This window comes from Culex quinquefasciatus, chromosome 3 (genome assembly GCF_015732765.1).
Source record: "Culex quinquefasciatus strain JHB chromosome 3, VPISU_Cqui_1.0_pri_paternal, whole genome shotgun sequence".
Taxonomy (NCBI): domain Eukaryota; kingdom Metazoa; phylum Arthropoda; class Insecta; order Diptera; family Culicidae; genus Culex; species Culex quinquefasciatus.
Window position 1 is genome coordinate 165,206,504 of NC_051863.1, and position 21,412 is coordinate 165,227,915.

Below are 21,412 nucleotides of genomic sequence, written 5' to 3' on the forward strand. Positions count from 1 at the left end.
GTGTGGTGGTGTAGTGTGAAGTGGACCAATACTGATACTACCGGTGTTTACTATTTTTAATAGAGTTTGCTCGAGAAAACTTGCTGGTGTGGTTATTTTTATTAACTAAATACTTCTATACATAACAAGGTTTGGTTTGAGACTGACCAAATTAAATTGCAATAAAAAGATACATATTTGCTTAAATGCACACAATTTGATAAAAGGAAAACTATCAATTTTTATCAATTTTTTTCGGTAAAAACTTCAATTGAGTTTATCATGGAACCGATAATTCATTCTTTAGATTTAAACTATTCCACTTTTCGTTTCTTGTTTAATTTGAATGATTTTTTTCTGCTTTTTTCTTCAAAAATAATTTCAAAACGTAAGAATTAAGTCAAACATTTGAAAATGTACCAAAAAAGAGTTTATGTTTAGCCAATCAAAAAGTTACTATTGATTTTCAATGTTAAAAAAACATAAAGATAAAAAGACAAAAAAAAAACCAAAACCAAAACAAAAACGACAAAAACGACAAAAAACGACAAAAACGATAAAAACGACAAAAAACGACAAAAACGACAAAAAACGACAAAAACGACAAAAACGACAAAAACGACAAAAACGACAAAAACGACAAAAACGACAAAAACGACAAAAACGGCAAAAACGGCAAAAACGACAAAAACGACAAAAACGACAAAAACGACAAAAACGACAAAAACGACAAAAACGACAAAAACGATAAAAACAATAAAAACGACAAAACCGACAAAAACGACAAAAACGACAAAAAAAACGACAAAAACGACAAAAAAACTACAAAAACGACAAAAACGATAAAAACGATAAAAACGACAAAAACGACAAAAACGACAAAACCGACTAAAACGACAAAAACGCAAAAACGACAAAAATGACAAAAATGACAAAAACAACAAAAACGACAAAAATGACAAAAATGACAAAAATGACAAAAATGACAAAAACGACAAAAACGACAAAAACGACCAAAACGACAAAAAAGAAAAAAACGACAAAACAGACAAAAATGAGAAAAACGACAAAAACGACAAAAATGACAAAAATGACAAAAATGACAAAAATGACAAAAATGACAAAAATGACAAAAATGACAAAAATGACAAAAATGACAAAAATGACAAAAATGACAAAAATGACAAAAATGACAAAAATGACAAAAATGACAAAATGACAAAATGACAAAAATGACAAAAATGACAAAAATGACAAAAATGACAAAAATGACAAAAATGACAAAAATGACAAAAATGACAAAAATGACAAAAATGACAAAAATGACAAAAATGACAAAAATGACAAAAATGACAAAAATGACAAAAATGACACAAATGACAAAAACGACAAAAACGACAAAAACGACAAAAATGACAAAAATGACACAAATGACAAAAACGACAAAAACGACAAAAATGACCAAAATGACCAAAATGACCAAAATGACAAAAATGACAAAAATGACAAAAATGACAAAAATGACAAAAATGACAAAAATGACAAAAATGACAAAAATGACAAAAATGGCAAAAATGACAAAAATGACAAAAATGACAAAAATGACAAAAACAACAAAAACGACAAAAATGACAAAAATGACAAAAATGACAAAAACGACAAAAACGACCAAAACGACAAAAAAGAAAAAAAAACCACAAAACAGACAAAAATGAGAAAAACGACAAAAACGACAAAAATGACAAAAATGACAAAAACGACAAAAACGACAAAAATGACCAAAATGGCCAAAATGACAAAAATGACAAAAATGACAAAAATGACAAAAATGACAAAAATGACAAAAATGACAAAAATGACAAAAATGACAAAAATGACAAAAATGACAAAAATGACAAAAATGACAAAAATGACAAAAATGACAAAAATGACAAAAATGACAAAAATGACAAAAATGACAAAAATGACAAAAATGACAAAAATGACAAAAATGACAAAAATGACAAAAATGACAAAAATGACAAAAATGACAAAAATGACAAAAATGACAAAAATGACAAAAATGACAAAAATGACAAAAATGACAAAATTGACAAAAATGACAAAAATGACAAAAATGACAAAAATGACAAAAATGACAAAAATGACAAAAATGACAAAAATGACAAAAATGACAAAAATGACAAAAATGACAAAAATGACAAAAATGACAAAAATGACAAAAATGACAAAAATGACAAAAATGACAAAATGACAAAAATGACAAAAATGACAAAAATGACAAAAATGACAAAAATGACAAAATGACAAAAATGACAAAATGACAAAAATGACAAAAATGACAAAAATGACAAAAATGACAAAAATGACAAAAATGACAAAAATGACAAAAATGACAAAAATGACAAAAATGACAAAAATGACAAAAATGACAAAAATGACAAAAATGACAAAAATGACAAAAATGACAAAAATGACAAAAATGACAAAAATGACAAAAATGACAAAAATGACAAAAATGACAAAAATGACAAAAATGACAAAAATGACAAAAATGACAAAAATGACAAAAATGACAAAAATGACAAAAATGACAAAAATGACAAAAATGACAAAAATGACAAAAATGACAAAAATGACAAAAATGACAAAAATGACAAAAAATGACAAAAAATGACAAAAAATGACAAAAATGACAAAAATGACAAAAATGACAAAAATGACAAAAATGACAAAAACGACAAAAACGTTAAAAATGACTAAAACTACTAAAACAACAAAAACGTCAAAAACGACAAAAATGAGAAAATCGACAAAAACGCTAAACTTGCCAAAAACGACAAAAACGACTTTTGTCGTCGTTACGAAAAACGACAAAAAGACGATTTAATGCGTTTTTTTTTTAATTCAAATGAACAACCCCTTTGACCTACTTCAAACTGTTGAAATATACTCAAAGAACCTTTAAGCACTAAACCCCAAAACCCAAATCGCACCCACCAGCAAGTTCAATTCCTCCCTATATCAGTCACCTCGTGCCATAAGTAGATTATTATCAGTTCCACCAGCTCTTCGACTTCGTCGTCAAGTGTTTTCCCTCCACCTAATTAGTGTGCAAACGTTCAATTGCCCAAGCAGTAGTGCTGCACTCGTTGGAAAATGCGTCTTCGCCACCACCGGGCCAGCTGCACCAGCTCGGCCAGCTCGTCGAGCACCACCAGCAGCGACGACAAGCCGCGGGCCTCCTTCGGGCAGGCCCTGGCCGCGATGGCCAGTTTGCGGCGACTGTCGCAGCGGGGCTGCTGCTCCTCGTCCGTCCAGGTCCAGCCCGTTCTGATCCGGAAGACGCCGAAATTTCCGTCGCGCGAGCGTCACCTCGCCATTCGGCGGAAGAAATCGAGCCCGGGAACGAAGACGGTGACCTTGTCCGGAGGGGGACGTGGGTTGGCCATGGCCACCGGGGGTTGTCGTTGCAGCAGTGGAGGACGAACCGATAAGGTTGCTGACGATGGTGATAACGGGTAAGGAGATATTGGTCAAAGTCGGGTTTTTTTGTTTGTTGTGTGTGTTTGAGGAGGATTGGATTACACTGCAAAGGGAGGAGGGAGGTCTGAATCGGTAGACTAGTGTAGAAGAGGTGTGTACGGTCATTATCGATTGTCAACAGTTTGGTAGAATTTCAACCAACAATAAGAGAAATAGACCTTTTTGAAATTTAAGGTGAAACAGGATGCCAGTTCTTGGATGACTTCTATTCAACTCAAAAAAAATCCTTAATGAAGTTTTTAATTGATTTTAACATGGTTTTTACATGAAAAGATGCATTTTTAGCAATACTTTCCCCTTAATGTTTGACAAAATGTTAAAAAGAGTGGTAAGGGAAGGGGCGGGCAGACATCACCAGACACATCAAACATTCTATTTTTCTCCGCAAGGCAGGTCAGCCTCTATTAGTGTTACTTGGCGTCCTTTATATATATTGATTCTTCCCCCGTTCCGGGTCGGTTTCCGGTCTGCCCAGGGATCTGTCAGTCTAACTGGCAATTTCGACATTGTTGGAGAGTGAATGACGATACTGTTTTACCACCCAGAAAACCCAGCGATAAGAGTATGGTAGAAGGTCATTAAGTCGGATAATATTTGATTAACTTTAAATTAGATTATTTTAACTGAATATTTTATTTACAATTTTTTCTAGATTTCTGTATTCCCAAGAAATAACCAACTACCCTACATCATAAAAGCATCAACGATTTTTATATACTGCCACTGCCGAAACATAAATAATAACGATATGCATTTATGGTTACGGTTATCATCGTGATTGGCAAGAGTGTGAGTGAGTGTGTACGAAAGAGTGTCAGTTTGGTGCTTACTGTGTGCCAATTACTGTCTGTAATAATGTGCTGAGCTGACAGCTCTTTTATTTGCTTGGTGATCCTTTGTTCCTTTTCAAAGAAACTTTGTGGAAGTTGAGAAAGATTGAAAAGTGCTTTTGATTGTTTTTATTGATGCTTTTCGAGGTTAAGAACCAAAGTTTTCAAAGCTCGTTCGACAGAATCATGATCTCATAATTTAAACTAGTCAATTGGTAAAAGGTTAATTTGATCCAAAACAATTTTAATTTAAATAATCCTGTCTGGAGTAAAGCAAAGGAAAAACCCAGCAGTAGCACATCAATCATCTGAGCCGTCACTATGGCAATATTCCTAATTGACATTTAAAAGGGGGTGGTGTAATGTCACTGCGGGAGATTGAACTCAATTAGGCTCTCATGTTACCACGGTGTCAATCAAATAATACGGGATAGAATTTAAAGTCTCTATTCATCCAATTGAATTTTGAAGTCTTTGGATAGAAATTTGTTCGACTTAAACTTTTTATGCATTGAAATAGAAAATTCCAACAAGTTATCTTATATTTTTGATTTTTAAATTGATTTTTCCCAATTTTCGAATAATTTGTAAATACCAAAAAAAAAACAACTTGACTGACTCTTCATGTCACATCATAACATATTCTCCCCTTAAAAACGCTGTTCCAGCTGCTCTGCACAAGCCGGAAGGGAACCGGAAACTACTCATAATGGGGGTGTTTGTGTCCATCATCAATGGGGGAGAGGAGTGCTCTGGCCAGCGGGATGGAAAAGCCATAAAATTTATGACTTTGTACACGCCACAAAGGATGCGAATAGTGGAAACAGTTTGCTTTTGCCATTTTCTGGTGCACTGGAGAAATGTTACACGAAAGCAGATTTTCTATCGAGAATTTAAAAAATAATAGAAAAATACAAACAGACAAAAAATACAAAAAAGAGCAATTCTCTACCAAAACCGGTAATGGATTTTATTTGTATTTTGTTATTCGTCTCAAACTTTATGGGGGCATTCCCTATGACCAAAGAAGCTTTTTTGTGTGATTGATTCACTCATACAAGTCTCCATACAATTTTGGCTGCTGTCCATACAAAAATGGTACCGTAAACCGGGGTGACATTGATAGGATTTCAATTTGTTTTTGGAATATTTTCCAACAGGTAAGTTTTTACTCAAGATTATTATTTTTAAAACATGTACTGGGGTAGGACACACAAAGTCCATGCACTATTTTGGAAAAAAAGTTTTTTCAATAGTGTTTAGAAAAATGGTTACGTTAAAAATTCTTAGTTTCAATTCCGGGGTGACTTTGATAGTCATAGTTTTTCTGGTTAAAATCATTTTTAAGATGCCCAAACTTTATTTGTACGTTAAATGTAGCATCACTAAAGTAGCTGATATATTTTTTAAGAAAAAAGCAATGTTTATGTTTAGTTAACTAAGTTTATAAGCTTTTTAACAAAATACATATAAATTTTAGGTAAAAATTTTAAATAGTCGAAATTTCGCCTGAAGTTTGTTAAAAGTAGTTTTGTTTATAAAATTATTGATTTATATTGCATTTTAAACTGAATTCGAAGGACGAATCACAAGTTTTCACATTTTACATGAAATTTGTTCAACAGAAATTGCCTATAAATTTGGAGATTTTTTTAAATTATTTTTCAAAAACACATATTTTTAATTATTTACAAACTTATTTAACCTTCTCCTAGTGCAAAATTGTCCAAAGAATCCGAAAATGCACTGAATTTTTTTTCCATATTTTTTAATCTACTTTTTTCACAAAAACTCAATTTCCCAAAATACGTATTTTTTTTATTTTCGAGATTTTTTGATATGTTTTGGGGGACAAAAACTCGCAACTTTTAAGTCATAGAAAAACATGGTCAAAAAATCTGCCGACGTGCTATGATTTTTTTTAAAAATGTGATTTTTGAAAAAAAAAAAATTTCATGCAAAATTTAATTTGACGTAATTTTTTGATGTAAACATATGTTTCCAATTAAAAAATACTTCACAATTTTTTTGATAAAGGGCTCTGTTTCCAAGATAAAGTCACCAAAAGTTTGATTTTAGCAACATATTTGCAGTTTTTCGATTTTTAAAATAGTGACCATAAGTGACCATTTCTAATTTTTTTTTTTAAAAGTTCAGAAAATTTGCTATAAAATTGTCTAAAAGACATTGAAGATTGGACCTCGGGTTGCTGAGATACAACAGCTTTAAGGAATAGAAACACGAAAATTGAAGTTTACTAAGTCTCACCAAAACAACCGACCATTTTGTAATGTCGATATCTCAGCAATAGTTCGATTTTCAATGTTAAAACATGAAGCGTTCGTGAAATTTTCCGATCTTTTCGAAAAAAATATTTTGAAAAAAAAACAATGAAGACTACCATTTTACATGGGCGTAATATTCAATGTTTGACCCTTCTAATATGTTAGTCTTGATTTAAAAAAAACGACAAAAACGATAAACCGACCAAAACGACGAAACCGACCAAAACGACGAAAACGACTAAAACGACTAAAACGACTAAAACGACTAAAACGACTAAAACGACTAAAACGACTAAAACGACTAAAACGACTAAAACGACTAAAACGACTAAAACGACTAAAACGACTAAAACGACTAAAACGACTAAAACGACTAAAACGACTAAAACGACTAAAACGACTAAAACGACTAAAACGACTAAAACGACTAAAACGACTAAAATGACTAAAACGACTAAAACGACTAAAACGACGAAAACGACTAAAACGACTAAAACGACTAAAACGACTAAAACGACTAAAACGACTAAAACGACAATAACGACAAAAACGACAAAAACGACAAAAACGACATAAACGACATAAATGACAAAAACGACAAAAACGACTAAAACGACTAAAACGACTAAAACGACAAAAATGACAAAAACGACAAAAAGACAAAAAACGACAAAACCGACAAAAACGACAATAACGACAAAACCGACAAAAACGACAAAAACGACAAAAACGACAAAAACGACAAAAACGACAAAAACGACAAAACGAAAAAAACGACAAAAACGACAAAACGACAAAAATGGCAAAAATGGCAAAACGACCAAAACGACAAAAACGAAAAAAACGACAAAAACGACAAAAACGACAAAAACGACAAAAACGACAAAAACGACAAAAACGACAAAAACGACAAAAACGACAAAAACGACAAAAACGACAAAACGACTAAAACGACTAAAACGACTAAAACGACTAAAACGACTAAAACGACTAAAACGACTAAAACGACTGAAACGACAAAACGACTAAAACGACTAAAATGACTGAAACGACTAAAACGACGAAAACGACTAAAACGACTAAAACGACTAAAACGACTAAAACGACTAAAACGACAATAACGACAAAAACGACAAAAACGACAAAAACGACATAAACGACAAAAACGACAAAAACGACTAAGACGACTAAAACGACAAAAATGACAAAAACGACAAAAACGACAAAAACGACAAAAACGACAAAAACGACAAAAACGACAAAACCGACAAAACGGACAAAAACGACAATAACGACAAAACCGACAAAAACGACAAAAACGACAAAAACGACAAAAACGACAAAAACGACAAAAACGACAAAAACGACAAAAACGACAAAACGAAAAAAACGACAAAAACGACAAAAACGACAAAAACGACAAAACGACAAAAATGGCAAAAATGGCAAAACGACCAAAACGACAAAAACGAAAAAAACGACAAAAACGACAAAAACGACAAAAACGACAAAAACGAAAAAACGACAAAAACGATAAAAACGACAAAAACGACAAAACGAAAAAAATGACAAAAACGACAAAAATGGCAAAAACGACAAAAACGACAAAACGAAAAAACGAAAAAACGAAAAAACGACAAAAACGACAAAAATGACAAAAACGGCAAAACGACATAAACGACAAAAACGACAAAAACGACAAAAACGACAAAACCGACAAAAACGACAAAAACAACAAAACGACTAAAATGGCAAAACGACCAAAACTGCTGAAAAGACTTAAACGACTAAAACGACAAAAACGAAAATAACGAAAATAATGGCAAAACCGACAAAACGACAAAAAAGACAAAAACGACAAAAATGACAAAAACGACAAAAACGACAAAAACGACAAAAGCGGCAAAAAAGACCAAAAAAAACAAAAAAGACAAAAATACAAAAATCAAAAGAAAGTGATTGTTCCATCAACTAAACTGCTTTAGCTTTCCCCTCTTTTGTAGTGTGTTGACGAGGACGATGATGATGTTGGTACTTTGGCTTTGGTTGATGCCTTTCCCATACCCTACCCTTAGGGGGTGGTTGTTGTTTGCCAAGGATGAGCTATTATTCCGTCAGTTCAGTACACATTTTAGTCGCGGGGCTGCGAAAAGGGGCTCGGTTTATTGGGAAGTCATTAGCGAGTGCACATAACCTCATTTTTTTTTGTTTGCTGTGTGACAACTTTATGATGTTTGTGCAAAAGTGGTTGTAATTTGTTTTTTTTTGTGGGTGATAGTGTCATTAAGTAGTTCGTGTATGTTTTTGATAGAAGTTAAGAACAACCTCAATCACTTCAATTACAACATTGTGCTCCACAGTCCAACAGAAAAAAAAAAGTGCCAATTTAATAGCTTAACGCACTTGCTGTAAATGGAGCCGCCTCTGTTCTGTTTGTTGCCGCCGATGTCATGAGTCAATCGTGTCAACGTTCGTGTCGATACAAGACGTGGGACTCTACGGCGGCCAGTCATCTCGCCGGTAGGCAATTAGCCTCGTGAATACCAACTTTCGGTTTCGCCACACAACTGGAAACCTGTTCTTGGCGGGCAAGTTTTGGCTTCTTTGCCCTATCGTCTAGTTACGAAAAGTTATTTATATCTTTTCCACCGGTGGTTTAAAACACCAAAAGCAATAGTTACAAATCGATTGATATTGATGATGCTTTGGTGCTGCTGATTTTTTGTGACTGCAAACCCACGGAGTTTTGAGGCAAAGTCGAAAACCTTGGATTGTGTCTCTTTTTGGGTGGATTTGTCGGATTTGGTTTACAAGCAAACATTGATATGTCCCCCGTAGATGCCATTTACTAACAAATTGTTTTGTTTCTTCTCATTTTAGGTAAGTTCCATCAATATTTGTTATGCGAAGTCAAGGATTTTTCTCCCATAAAGGTAAACGTGGATTTATACTATCAATTTTGAAGTTTTAAAGTGAAATAGGATTTTTTTAATTTTAAAAGCAAAAAAAGAATCTATAAGCACATAAAAAAATCATAAGAGAAGCAGTTTCTAAACTATCGCAAATCGCCTTTTCAAATTGCACAAAATTGCTGAAAAAAATCATAATTTTGCAACTTGCTGCATATTAAGAACTTAACAAATCAGAACAAAATCTTCACACCAGATTTGTGCAAAAAAAAAAAAAAAAACAATCTCCTTAAGTACAAGCCCAACAAATCCGTGACATAATCGGTGGCAATTATTCCTTTGCATGACTCGTTTGTTGAACTTGGCACATGTCAACGGTCGGTGATGTGGCGACTGTGCTCCAAAGTAAAACTATCAACACTGCACCAAGCGCCACGTTTGGATGCTGTCTCCCCAGCCAAGGCATAATATGATCTCATGCAAGTGCCATGCGTCGTTGCACAAAGTGGTTGCGTAGTAATCCTGGTTAAAAGTTTAAAAAAGGAAAGTTATTTTTCTGTTAAACAAATCTTTAAAGTAATCATTGCTTGAAATGATCCGTACCGAAAAAAAACTCTTCAAATTATTTACGACCTTTCCAAAACGTACCACAGAGTGGTTGTTTTCATTGTAGACAGCAGTGTTGATGTTTTTTGTTCTACCAAATTGCCATGCGTTGCATCGTTGCAACGATATCGCGTTCAAGCAAAATCGTAAACATAAACACTTTCGATACACGATTTAAGAGTTTCGCGCCAGCGAAACTGAGAATGGAATGAGGAGAGAGCGAGAGAGAGAAAGAAAACTGAATGTCCGTGAGAGATTTTTTTGTTTTGCTCGTTAGAAAAAAAAGACTCGGAAAAGTCACGAACCGGTGAGAAATCGGATATCACGCTCGGGGTTCGATTCTCTGGGAAGAGTCCCCTCGTGGCGCAGGGCTTCTTGCCTTCGCGTGTGGTGGAAATCGTAAACTTTTCCGAACATGTGGTCACTTTGTGCTGAGATACGGCACAGGATGACGATTTTCACAGCCAGCAGTTTCCGTTGCACAAGCAACGGTGCATAGATTGATAGATTAAAAAAAAACTAGATTTAAAATAATGATAATAAGCTCGAATTCCTGCCAAAATATAAAATGTTACTTTTTTTTTCATTTTATTAATGATTAGGAATAAACACTTTGTATTAAACTTTTTTGGTTCATTTTTGCATTTTTTTTTTGTTTTGCCGTGATAGGGAGTTCATTTTCAGAAAATTTTTGTTCTAATCTAATCTAATCGAACTTTCATATTAAATCACTCATTAGGAGGCCTTTTTGAATGAATCTTGTTCAGTTTTTGTTTTATTTTGTTTATCTAGAACAAAAACTTCATGCTTTTTTTACCTATCTTATGAATCAAAAACACAGCCAAATTTGAACTCTAGCCGCAAACCATCTGAAAACTTGTTTTTTTTTAATTGTCAAAAATTGTTTTTTTTTTTTTTGTTTGGGAATTTTTAACCATTTTTGTGGGTGCTTACTAAAAATATTGAGCAATGAAAATCAAAATCAATATTTTGTGAAAAAAAATTATTAAAAATTTATGCTTAGAACATGAACTACCTGGACATGGACTTAGAGAATGGATGGATACTGTTTTATATAACAAAAATCAACAAAGGTTTCTTTTCCGAAACAAAAACATTATTTCAAAATTTAATGAATGTCAGATGAAATTTTGTTTTAAAAGGTTATATAAATATATTCTTTCAAGAAATGTTAAGACCTTTGAATAAAAATTGTTATAGAAAACACAAGATTTGGAATTGCAAAAAAAAAATGTTTTAGCTTTTTCAAAAAGTTACCCTTACACGGAGAGACCGACCGGGGCAAATCTAAGAAAATTTTGGTTAATTTAACTAAAAGTATGGGTTAATTTTTTCAACAGCTTTTTTATCAAAATCTATTGTTGATTTTGAAATTATTCGAAGTTATTGACCACCAGTAACAAAAAAAACACAGTTGGAATTGCCACTTTTTGTTGATTAAATGGCAGAAAAAAATTCTAGCAGTCGACTGCTAGAATATTTTTTTTAGAAAATTAACTAAAAGTTTGTTCTTTCAGCTAAAATATTGTGGAATACTCTGTAAAAAACGTTACTTAATCCACCTTAAGGTGGTTGGTGCCTTCCTCATATTCATCAAGTAAAGACACTACACATCCTCAAAAAATTGTATAAATAACTCTTATATTTTTATCAAATTATCTGAGATCCGGTCTCAAAAAAGTGTATCAAAAACACTAAAGTACTTATAACTTTTGATAGGGTTGTCAGATCTTCAATCCTTTGGGCTTGTTGGAAAGGTCTTTTGATTACCTATCCAACTATGGATCGCATGATAGATCCGGACAACTTTTGCATCAACATATTTGAGATCCGGCTTTAAAAAAGTCTATAAATAACACTTAAGTGCTCATAACTTTTGATGGGGTTGTGAGATCTTCAATCTTTTTAAAGCGTTGGAAAGGTCTTTCAAATACCTTTCTAATAATAAGTAACATTACAGGTTTTCTTACAAAAACCACCCTTTTTACAATCTTCCGAAGTTTAACTAAAATCGTTTTTTTAGCATAACTTTTGAAGTACTTTTCTAAACTTCATAATATTAACTAGGGTCTTGTGGGACCCCAAGATGGATCGAATGAGACCAAAACGGTTTAAATCGGTTCAGCCAGTCCGGAGATAATCGAGTGCATGTTTTTCGGTGCACGGACTCACATCCAGACACACGCACAGACATTTGTTCAGAATTTGATTCTGAGTCGATAGGTATACGTGAAGGTGGGTCTACGAGGTCAATTAAAGAAGTTCATTTTTCGAGTGATTTTAAAGCCTTTCCTCATTGAGTTGAGAAAGGCAAAACAGGCTGGACAATATTTTTCAACAATTTTTTAACATTTTTTTTCGTTGTATCATGCATGCAGCAAATTATTAGTGGTTTATAACCAAACATTTCTTAATTAGACATAATTTATGTTAGTGTCGATATAAATTTACTTTATATCTAACGATACAGGCTGGGCTGAATTTCTAGATGTAATTTAAACTAATGTTTTACTTGAATACAGAAAAATAATCGTGCATGTAGTCAATAATTAGCTGTTGTTAGCAATATTTTTATTGCATTTGCAGTAAATATTATAATAATGTCTCACAAATTAATGCTGGGTGTTTTTAGATTCACATTAGGTCTGCCTTAAATCTTAAATTTTTATAATAATATGTTTTTTTTTGCATTAAGCAATTGAATTACTGTTAAAAAGTATAAGAAAAGAACAAGTGATGTTATAAAACATGTGAAGTTTGATAAATGTTTAAAAAAATTAAGATGCATTAATCTTATAAAATAATTAAAAAGCATATTACAAATTATGTTGAACATATAATTTAAAAAAAATGTAATTGAAAAGAGCCGAAAATTGCACATAATTTAAATTTTCCAACATTAACATTCGGACCATTTCCCGAGAAATTGGTGATAAAAAAACTAGACTCATGAGGCAACACTAAGAAAATCTACTTTTTTCTCAGCAACCAGAGGCCGCATCAACAAAGTTTTTAAAGTATTTTTGCTGTGCAATTCCGTAATGAATGCTTAAAAGCTGTACTTTTCAGCACTTGTTTTGAATAGTATTACTATTCATCATTGTTTTGATTTAAACAGTGGTTTGGCTAAATACATGCACATTCAACTTAAAAACGGAGCAGCATGCACAGCAAAAAATTTCAGTGTAAAATCGCATTTAAAAGCATGCACATCACCTTTGTGATAAAAAGCATGTAATATTGTATGAGAAAACGTGTACACAAAAAGCATGTACTGAAGAAAAAAAATCAGATCTGCTCACCCCAAAAATAACATCAATCTGGCGAGAGTCATATTTAGATTAGCAAGTTCGCGCCCCAACCCACTCGGCTATCTCACCGCTATGAAAATTATCGGATCAATGCCAATGTAACAGTAGGTTTTCCGAACGTCGTATACTGTGTTTACTTCATACGATGTATGGGGAACCTACAGCTACATCGCTGAAGATATTCTTAGAGGCGAAATAGCCGAGTGGGTTGGGGCGCGGACTTGGTAATCTGAATATGACTCTCGCCGGATTGATGTTATTTTTGGGGTGAGCAGACCTGAGTTTTTCCTCAGTACATGCTTTTTGTGTACACGTTTTCTCATAAAATATTACATGCTTTTTCTCACAAAGGTGATGTGCATGCTTTTACATGCGATTTTACCATCGGATTTTTTGCTGTGTGTCGAAATTTCATTGAATTTCTTTTTAAAAGCAAATTTAATTTTACATTTAAAAATTTAATCAATTTTTTTTTAATTTCTCGTCTTTTTTTAAATCACTATTTCAAAAAATAGCTTGGTCATAGATTTAAATATAATTTGAAAAGACCCATTTCGAAGATGGCAACTTAAGGACAGTTTATTTATCAGAATGACCCATTAATTTAATCTTGTTGTTAAATTTTGTTTAAGAGCAATTCTCTACGAAATCGATCTTTTTTCTTCAATTTTAATTTTTTTATTTTTTTATCCGACTGAAACTTTTTTGGTGCCTTCGGTATGCCCAAAGAAGCCATTTTGCATCAAAATTTCACTAAAGTACTTTTTGATTGCAAATTTGATTTTACATCGAAAAATGAAGTTGAAAAATTTTTACGACCAAAATTTCGATTTATTGAAAAAATCAGTATTGATCAAAAAAGGTATAACTCGGTCAATGATTTTTTGCACAACCTGGAAATTTCTGAAAAGTTGGCATTTTATGTCCTCTAAAACATATCAAAAACTAAAAAATAATTAAAAATAGTGTTTTTTTGTAAATCAAAAAAGTTAAATAAAAAAATCAAAAATTTGTTTTACCGTGTATTATTTTTTTCCAGTGTAGTCCGTATCTATACCTACAACTTTGCCGAAGACACCAAATCGATCTGAAAATTCCTTCAAAAGATACAGATTTTTGAATTTTCATACATCATTTTTGTATGGACAGCTGCCAAATTTGTATGGAAAATTATATGGACAAACTAATGATGCAAAATGGCTTCTTTGGGCATACCGAAGGCACCAAAAAAGTTTCAGTCGGATTAAAAAATACAAAAAAAAAAATCGAATGACCGAATACCTAGAGAACTGCTCTTAAGAATAGTTAACAAGAGTTTTCGATGATATTAGACACAAGAGATGCAAAATATTTTTTTATAAAAATTTAAAGATTCAAATTTTGATAAAAATTAAAAGATTAAAATTTTCAAATTTCAAGATTTGAAGATTTGAAGATTTGAAGATTTGAAGATTTGAAGATTTGAAGATTTGAAGATTTGAAGATTTGAAGATTTGAAAATTTGAAGATTTGAAGATTTGAAGATTTGAAGATTTGAAGATTTGAAGATTTGAAGATTTGAAGATTTGAAGATTTGAAGATTTGAAGATTTGAAGATTTGAAGATTTGAAGATTTGAAGATTTGAAAATTTGAAGATTTGAAGATTGAAGATTTGAAGATTTGAAAATTTGAAGATTTGAAGATTTGAAGATTTGAAGTTTTTAAGATTTGAATTTGTGCTCGGGCATACCGTTCAAACGCTCCAGTTTGAGTTAAGTTTCGATATTCAATTTATGTTAATAAGACTTGAAAAATAGCATCTAGCACGAATTAATCTATATATATAAAAAATTTCGACGGTTTTGTTCGAACGCGAATCAATTCTACACGGGACGTCGGATCGAAGTGCTCTTTGTTGCGTTGGGTTTGTATAAGTCCAAGGAAGGTTCTTACGCCAAAAAGTTACAACTTTGGCCACTCTGGAACCGATTTCGGAAAATTCGCAAATTGTATGGGAAAAGTTACGTAAAATCAAATTTAGATCACAGGAGGCTGAAGAAGCAAAAAAGTTCAAAACGTCAGGAAACCTAAAAAGGGCAGAACGAAATTTGCCGGGAAAAGCTTGTTATTAATAAGACAACAAATTAAAATGAATTTCTATCATTTATTTTAAAATCGCTTTCCAAAACACCGTCGCACAACTTTTTATCTCCACGTGCACCATGCTCCACTCGGAAACCTTCACCGGCCGGTTTGTGTGTGAGAGTGTGTTTGCCTCCGATGACGTCAACCGTCTTCAACAACCGTGCGTCTCCACTTTGTTTCCCTAGTTTTTCTCTCTCCGATTCAATTTTACTCTCTCCCGTCCCGATATCGCACTCTCTCTCTCTCTCCAACATATGTTCGCGCGCGCAATCTGTCACCCCCCTCGTCGTCACAGCAGAACACTTTTCGGTTGAGACTTTAGTCTCGTTCCAATTCTAAGACGTCCAACTTCGGGTCTCGCTCGCTCGCTCCAACCTTTTATCTAAACTACCGATGCCGACACGAGGTCGCGGCGTCGCGTATTTTGCCGTCGTCGTCGTCGTGCGTCCCCCAGCTGTTCCGAGGAGGTGTGCGTGACCGTTGTAACGACGCCGAATTACAAGAGACACGGTCAGTTTGGTTTAGTTCTCTTCCGAAGCCGGCCGCGCGACACAGGTTCTCGGGTCGAGCGGATTTTTGTTCGCGGTCGGATCTCGCGGAATTCGGACGTCCGACGCGGAGGAGTTTTGCTTGTGTTGTTTTGCTTGGCGGGATCAGCTGATAAGAAAAGCACACAATTTATGGTTAGCGGTTTGACAAGGTGAACGTCGTGGGTTTGAGACTCGGCGGAGGTGCATAAAAAGACGGAAAAAGTGTGTCAGATATCTTATTTTTTGTTCTGTTCTGAATATCGGTGGTGAAAATAGGGTGATAATATTTGGTGTGTGTAGGTTGAGCTCTTTTTCGTCACATGGTTGTTAGTTGTTTTGGTTGATGAAGAAGATTACACGGTTTTGAAATGTCAACATCGGACGACGTCCGGGGGAGGAACGAAATAGAAAAATTTGTCGCTGTCAGTTTGGCTAATTTTTTAAGTGTCTGGCTTTGACGCGGTGAGACGCCGTTGGCTAGTGTTCAATGAAGAAAGTGAAAGTTGTCGGAGACCAGTGTTCTGCAATGTTGCAAGAAGTTGTTGTGGAAAAATACATGCTAAATGGGGCATTACTTGCATGAATGTAACAAAAAGAACAAGTTAGAATGAAAGCTGTATAATCTTGTAAATTCATGAGAAATCTTCTAAATTTTCAGTTATTGTGGGCATCAAATTTAAATAGGTGGAGTTGCTGGTAGGCAGTTGGACTCACAATCCAAAGGTCGTCAGTTCGAAACCCGGGGTGCATGGAAGCTTAGGTGTAAAAAGAGGTTTCCAATTGCCTCAACAATCAAGCCTTCGGACACTTAGTTTCGAGTAGGAATCTCGCAATCGAGAACGCCAAGGCAGTGCTGTAGAGTGAATAATTTGATTTTTTTTTTTTTGAAAATTTAAATAAGTTAAAACAAAACTGTACTTTTCGTAAACAAAATAATCTCAGTTTTGATAAATACATTTAACGTTGGTTCATTCATCACCAGTATTTTTATAAGCTTTTGTTCCACCTCTTTTTAGAAATTCAGTATAAAATGGAAAAAAAATAAACAAAAGCTGTGTATTTTACCAAAACTTGTACACTTGACTGTAGCCAGATAAAAATGTATTTTCTATTGTTGCATATTGTTTAACGCAATATTAAAAGTCATAAAACTTTTTGTTTGTGTTTTTTTTTCCTTTTTTTAGCAGCAAATGTTGTACTCAATAGAATAGCTCATTTTGAAGGTTTGCAAAATTTTATAATTGATTACATAACTCATTTTCTACGTAATTTTAGCACAATTTAAGAGGGATAGTTGTATTTTTAGTAAGATCTGAAATTTCAAGCAAATTGTCAAAGTAATTTATAGAGTTTGCTTACTCAAATTATTTGAAATTTTCAAAATATTCATTGAATTGATATTTTAATATTGTAACTGCATTTTTTTTCAACATCATTGCAATTTGTTCAATTATGAACTGAAAACAGGACAATTCTAATTTGAAAATTGACAAAAAGTATGGCCTTGCTACACTTCCTCATGGTAAAAAAAACATCATCAAAGTTTTCAAGAAATTTTTGATCTCATCTTAAATTTGTTTTTCTTGCATTCTAAAACAAGTCGACTTTGATACAATTTATTCATTTTTAATATAATAAACATAAAATTGACAGCAAAAGTCAACCTTTGAGCTAAAGTGAAATAAGGTAAATTTGTGTAATCAGGGCTGCGGAGTCGGGTCATATTTCAAGTCACTCCGACTTAGACTCCGATTCCGGCTTTCTGAATTAAGCCGGCTCCAACTGTGACTCTGACACCTAATCTGTGTTTTCAATATTAAAAAAACGCATTTTCAGCACAACAATTTTCTGAGTAAATTTAAATTTTGTTGTTTGAAAAATTGGAATATTTTATTTTACTATTTAAATTAATTTCTTTAGTTAATAAGCTAGCTACACTAATTTTTAATTGTTTTTTTTAGCAAGTTTTCATTTACTGAAAATTTCAGTAGTGCAGATTTCAGTAAATTTAACTGAATTCAGTAATGAGAAATTGGTGTGCAGTAACTATCAAAGATACCCTGGTTTTGAAATAAACAATTTTCAAAGTAACTATTTTTTAAAGCTTTTTTGAATTTATTTGAGAATACGTACATGGACATTGTGTGATCCATCCCACTTTAAACATATAAACCATGAAAAAATTCTAATATTTGATAAATAAATTAAATTATATCAATTATATCACCCTGATTTAAGGCTTTGAAAAAAAATAAGACTTGTTCAACGATATTATTTAAGGATCAACATTTTAAGTGTTTTGTAGAGAAATTGTAAACATTGGGGTAATCGATTAATCTAATAAATTCAATGACTAGTATATGCAAAGTTACATATGCACCGCATAAGAGCGCTGGTTTAACTGTATTCCAAAATTAGTTGCAACTTATTTTCGATATTCTATGTCAGCTTGAAATGTTTTCAGCACGACTTTGTTCATTTGTTTTAATTTACATACAAAATAAGCATGTTGCGTTTCAAGTAGAAGATTTATATAATAGTTGATAATGTTTGAAAAACATAATTTTTTTTGTTAAATACTGATATTGAGCTTTCCAATCACAATAAAAATGCTTCGAAAACATCATGGTGTCTGATAAATAACTTGAACCAAAAAATAGATCAATTGAAAAAATGTCAACGCATTGCACGCAATTCAATCAATAAATTTAAAATAAAAAAAATGGGAATTAACCTGAATTATAACAAATATTGAGCAATAAATAAGTTCGTAAATTAAATATTTTTTTTTGACGACTCCGGGTCTATCAGAAATTTACGGCTTCGGCTCCGACTCCGACTCCGACTCCGACTCCAGCTCATACGACTCCAGCTATTAGAGTTTTGACGACTCCGACTCCGACTCCAGGTCCCCAAAAAGACCCGACTCCACCGACTTCGGCTCCGACTCCGACTCCGACTCCACAGCCTTGGTTAAAAGGAGCCATTTTTAAGAAAAATTTGAATTCTTTAAAATACTCGATAAATAAATCAAACAAAAATAAAATCAAATAAAATTTCTGAACTATTAACATTGCATTTTGAAAATGGGGTGAAATTTCAGAAAAAGTTATAAAAGTCTACAAAAAACTTATGTTCATTATTTATGTAAAAGAATGATTTTTTAAGTATCCCAACTGTAATTATTTTGAAACAAAAAAAGTTTTTTAACGAAATTTTAAAAATAGTACCCAAAATATCAAGTAATTGTTAGTTTAGTTTTTAATTTTGTTGTATTTTTTGAAGTTTACATGTGAAAAAATAATCATAATTTAACGATATGAATAACATAAATATTTTTAAATAAACTGAATTTTAAATGTTAGGCATGTCTTTTATATTTTTTTAACAAATCGTGTCATAAATCGAATTTTGCAATTTGCAAATTCTAATCAATTCTTAGCAATCAGTTTTTAAATCTGTGATGCCATAATTCTAAAATTGTATAATAGCCTCTTTGCATCACAAATAAAAAAATACACAATTTATTCAAAATTTTACACAGGTTCTTATTTAGAATTTTCTTTAGGAATATTTCTTTAACAATAAGGTTTTTTTTCTTATTTTGAGATGAAGATTTTTAAATCAGATTTAAATATAACAAATGGTTATTAAAAGCAAATGGTTTTTGATAAAAATTTCCAAATATCTTGAGTTTTAGTTAAATTTGTATCGGTTTCATTTTGATTATTAGTTTAGACATCAAAATTTCGAAGCAAATCTCTGAAAAATCTTTTTGAATCATTCTGAAATCAAGCACGAACATTTTGAGAAAAAAAAATCATTAACATCGTAATACTCACAAAATGTTATTAAATTATTTGTTAATCGAAATACTATATGAAATAATCTTCAATGAGGATAACTAAAAACGAATTCTAATGACTATAATTCAAATATGAATTTCTCTTCTAGCCACGAACTCCAGTTTTGACAAAAAAAAAAAAAATGATAAAAAAAACAAACAAATTAAAATGTAAGCCATATTGTTGAAATTTCTAAAAAATAGGACGAGTCTTCGGATAATCGAACCACGACTTTTTTTTTTGTTGTCTTATTTTTGATTGTCGTGCTTTAGTATGACCCTTAAACTAAGCTAAAGTGATTCAAAATTGTTTAAATCCAAAATGGTGGCCAAAATGGCGGAGATGAAATAAAAATCTGTTTTTTTTTTCTCAAAGGTCCAATAAACCAAATTTCCAGTTTTTGTTTTTTTTTTTTGAAACTGCCTTGAGTCAGGGGTGTTAAAAAACACCCAAAAAGCAAAAACTGACAATTTGGTTTATTTGACCTTTAAAAAAAACTCCAGAAATGCATTATTTAATTTAATAGGCAATCAACTATTCAAATTCGACTAAAATGGGGTCCCATAACTCGATTTTAATGTTAACAAAAAGAAAATAAAAAATGCAAAAAAAATGCTTGAGAATCGATTATCCAAAGTTCCATACTTCGGATAATCGAGTCTGCACTGTATCGCAAAATGCTTAAAAATGATTATATATTTTGATATAATTTTGCAAAATTATTGTGAAAACTGTGTTATTTGATAAATTCTAACAACAACTTTTATTTCAAATATGTTTGGAGTTTGTAGTAAATGCCAAAACGGATCAATAACAGACTTCAAATAAAATTTGCGATGGCCTAAAAATCTTTTTTTTTTTTTGTCGACCTTAATTTAGTTCAACAAAATCTCAGGTGAAAAAAACTAATCCATCCAACGCAACCGGTAACCGCGTGCAAACATCCGACAAAAATTCGCACATTTTCCCACCCCTCTCCTGGTGGGGCGTCCCTCCCATTTCCCTCCCATCCGACTCATCCATCATCATTAGAACGAATTCAAGAAGAGTAGTCGAAAAATCTAAGCTCTTCTCACACACCGTAGAGTGGCTCCACTAGAAGGTGGAAATCTTTCCGCACGACGAAAATAAAACACGCAAGATTAGTGGCCAGTATCTAAGTAGTCGTCGGCGTCGTTATATTAGCGACTGCAAAAGTGGCTGACGATCAGCGGGAAAATAAAAATAAAAAAATAAAGCGGGAGGAAGAAGGAAAAGTTTTGAAAGGTGAAGAAGATGATGAGTGTTCAAAAAATGATTCTCAAATTCCGGGCAAAACAGTGTCAAATAAAGTGTACCAAACAGTGCAAATAAACGAAGCTACCAAGGTGCTGCTACTAAGGAGTCGTCACCGAACGAGGCATCGACTTTCAACGGAAATTTAGT

The 21,412-nt window shown here is 32.6% G+C and overlaps 1 protein-coding gene across 2 annotated transcripts in view; it reads left to right on the plus strand.

Annotated features, from left to right (window-relative positions):
• The window catches only part of LOC6054536 (four and a half LIM domains protein 2), a 278,680-nt gene that overhangs the window by 84,339 nt on the left and 172,929 nt on the right, over positions 1-21,412 (plus strand). The window contains exon 1 of one of the 2 annotated variants that reach the window (XM_038262089.1): positions 3,255-3,500. The exons of the other annotated variant lie outside the window; for it this stretch is intronic. Within the exon in view, the coding sequence (XP_038118017.1) occupies positions 3,430-3,500 (71 nt within the window). The 5' untranslated portion in view covers positions 3,255-3,429. Of the gene's footprint in view, positions 1-3,254; positions 3,501-21,412 lie in introns of those variants that run through there. 2 annotated transcript variants of the gene reach the window in all.